Consider the following 2,930-nt stretch of genomic DNA (forward strand, 5'->3'; position numbering starts at 1 on the left):
AAGCCTCGCTTTTTTCCTTGTTAATTATTGTTGATGGGTTTTCACATCCACACATGCCACACACCCTGCAAGATCCAACAGGCCGTGAGGACGACAACACCAATAGTGGCTGTTGAGCTGGCGTGCAGGAAGTGGTGTGTGGCACCGGTGGGTGTGGAAACCCATCAACGATAATGACACAATCTATAGAGAGAGAAAAATCACTACCTCAATGCTTTCTTGTCCTATCTCCATTTCGAATAACAGTGAAAACATTTCATAATCAAGAGTGAGCTTAAGAAGAAGTCACATTTTCATTTTTTTAAAATAGTGATAGGACAAGAAAGCACTGAAGTCGGGTCGCGATTTTTTTTCTCTCTATAGATTGCGTTATTCTCGTTGATGGTTGTTGTTGTTTTTTTCACATCCACCTGTGCCACACCCCCCTCAGGAGCCAACACGCTGTGATGACGACAACACCAATAGTGGTTGTTAAGTTGGCGTGCAAGAAGTGAGCCCCGCCACACGACTCGTATTTGAGCCTGCTGTACTCATCCTCCGAGCACGGCCCCGCGTTGACCAGACAGTCGTGAGACGAGCCGTACAGGTTCCGGTACAGGATGAGCTGGCAGACCTCTCGCTGGTTGAACAGCTCTATGGAGGCGTTGTACTTTTCCTTGCATTTGTTCACGAAGTACTGGCAGAACGGAGACAGCTCTTTGCCCACGAACATCATCACACGCTGGAATTTCTCGTCTTTGGTTTCGCTCCGTGCGCTCAAGAAGCACGTGCATAGCACCAGGGCGATGCCGACCGCGCTGATAGAGCTTTTGGTGAGCATAATGATGGCGGGGATGATGATGAGGATGATGATGACGAAGAGAAAGAGGAGGTTGGATTGTTGTCCTGTTGTTGTTGCTGTTGCTGTTGCTGTTGCTGTTGTTGTTGTCGATGTTGTTATTCTGAGCTGTGGTACTATTCTGATGAGGGTGTCGTTCCTCGGGCTTGTTCCTTTGTCTCTTCACTTGTTAGTTAACGTTGCATTCTGGGGGAGGAAAAGAAAGTAGTAAGATGTTAAATACGATGAACAGATAAAACGAATAAAGGCACTCTTATGACCTTGTGTAGTCGCGAACGTCGTAAAACCTTACCAAAACTTCTCTTTTTCTAACCCAACAGAATCAACCCAGAAAAACGACCAATGTGCTTGCGTCGTGCCCAAGTATATGAAACAGTCCAGTACCTTTGGGAATGGTATAAAGACACTTCAGTCATTGGCACTGTCCTGTTTTTTGTTTGTTTGTTTTTTTTGGGGGGGGGGGGGGCTCAACACCCTTTATTATCTCAGTTAGTGACAATAGTTATCGAAGACCTCCACCTTTTCTTTACATGACATTGGACTTCAAGGTGCATGTTCAACAGCATCTTGATTAACAATAACAACAACAACAACAGCAACAACAACAACAACCACAACAACAACCACAACAACAGCCACAACAACCACAACAACAACCACAACAACAACCACAATGACAACAACAACAACAAATTATTCCTGGTAGGCCTATACAATATCTTTCGTAATACACAATTACACTCTATAAAGCTTAAACTTGCTTGAACGAAAAATGGAAAACACATTTAATGAAATTTAGTTTTTGTTTTGTGGTAAACTGCGTGTTACGTCTATTATAATAAGTAATGAAAGGACATTTGTGGGGGGGTTTTAAATTTAGACCGTGAGTTCGATTCCTTTGTGGGTTTTTTTGGGGGGTGGGGTTATCGAATATATTCATATTCTGTCTGCTGGGATGGTGTATGCCACTCAGCATTGAGTAGCCCTCACGACTCACATCGTCCTAAATCATCTAAATTGTGTCGATGGGGGTGCAAAATTACTTGTAGATCTAGTTGTTTTTTTTTAATTTAAAAAAAAGCAAACAAAAACAAAACAGCGTATCACGGTAATTTTGTGAGGTTTGGGCAAAGAAAACTACATGGACACAGTACCGGCCATTTAGTGGTGCAGCGGGAGAGTCAGACAAACAGACAGACAGAAAGAAGAGAGTGAAGAAAGAAAAGACCTACCACAATAAGCTCCTAAGTGCTGAATCACTTCACACTACAGTTTACTGTAAATGGTCGCATTTAGGCACAAGGGATCTCGAGCTGTCCCGAAAAATGCTGCTTTGAGAAAATCGAAGGTAAAGTTGTTGTTTTTTTCTACCTTGTTCAGTTTCTCTAAAAGACAAGGATAGTTTTTTTTCTATAACCAAACAAATATACACTCCAAACCAATGAAACAAAACTTCTCCTTATAGGTAGGGAGGGCAATGCCCTCTTTTGGTGTAGGTCAAGATTTCTGGAAACCCCCGAAGTCTGAGTTAGCCAGGTCGTCCTTAAAAATGACGAAATAAATGTCCAGTGGAATAATAGGTTTTGACGTCGAATCCACACGGAAAACGTAGGAAAGGAAGACCAAAGATGACATGAAATCGAGCGGTACAGGCAGAAATGGAAGAGGCGGGGACATCATGGAAACAACTAGAAAAAAGATGCACAGGACAGGCTTCGCTGGAGAAATGTTGTTGATGGTCTATGCTCCACTGGGAGTTTAAAAAGGGCAAGCGAGGAATAGTGAGTAGCCTACATACCAGCAAGTCCTGGTTCTTTTCCGTGTTCCCCGTGTTGTCAAACAGAATATTTTCCCAGTGTCTCCACCAGCCGACCGTGGAAGAATGACAGGAGGTACGAGGAAAACTGTTTTCAACACGCGTAAACGGCTGTTGTTATCAGAAATCGTTATCAATATCGCCCAAGTTCTCTCACACACACTGATCAGGCCATATATTGAGAAGAGGAGAGGAGGGTGTGGGAAGGTGGGGGAGGTGGGGCAGGGCGAGGGTGGAGAGGGGACGAATGGGGGAGGTGGGGCAGGGCAAGGGTGG

General features: G+C 44.0%; 1 protein-coding gene across 1 annotated transcript; it reads right to left on the reverse strand.

Annotated features, from left to right (window-relative positions):
- Window positions 1–354: 354 nt before the first annotated feature.
- On the reverse strand, window positions 355–2,737 carry LOC101848326. The gene is made up of 2 exons (XM_005110675.2): window positions 2,637–2,737; window positions 355–1,024 (listed from the first exon to the last, which is right to left on the reverse strand). The coding sequence occupies exon 2, from the start codon at window positions 818–820 to the stop codon at window positions 401–403; it is 420 nt and encodes a 139-aa protein (XP_005110732.1). The 5' UTR covers window positions 821–1,024; window positions 2,637–2,737; the 3' UTR covers window positions 355–400.
- Window positions 2,738–2,930: the final 193 nt, after the last annotated feature.

Source organism: Aplysia californica, unplaced genomic scaffold (genome assembly GCF_000002075.1).
Source record: "Aplysia californica isolate F4 #8 unplaced genomic scaffold, AplCal3.0 scaffold00928, whole genome shotgun sequence".
NCBI classification, from domain to species: Eukaryota; Metazoa; Mollusca; class Gastropoda; order Aplysiida; family Aplysiidae; genus Aplysia; species Aplysia californica.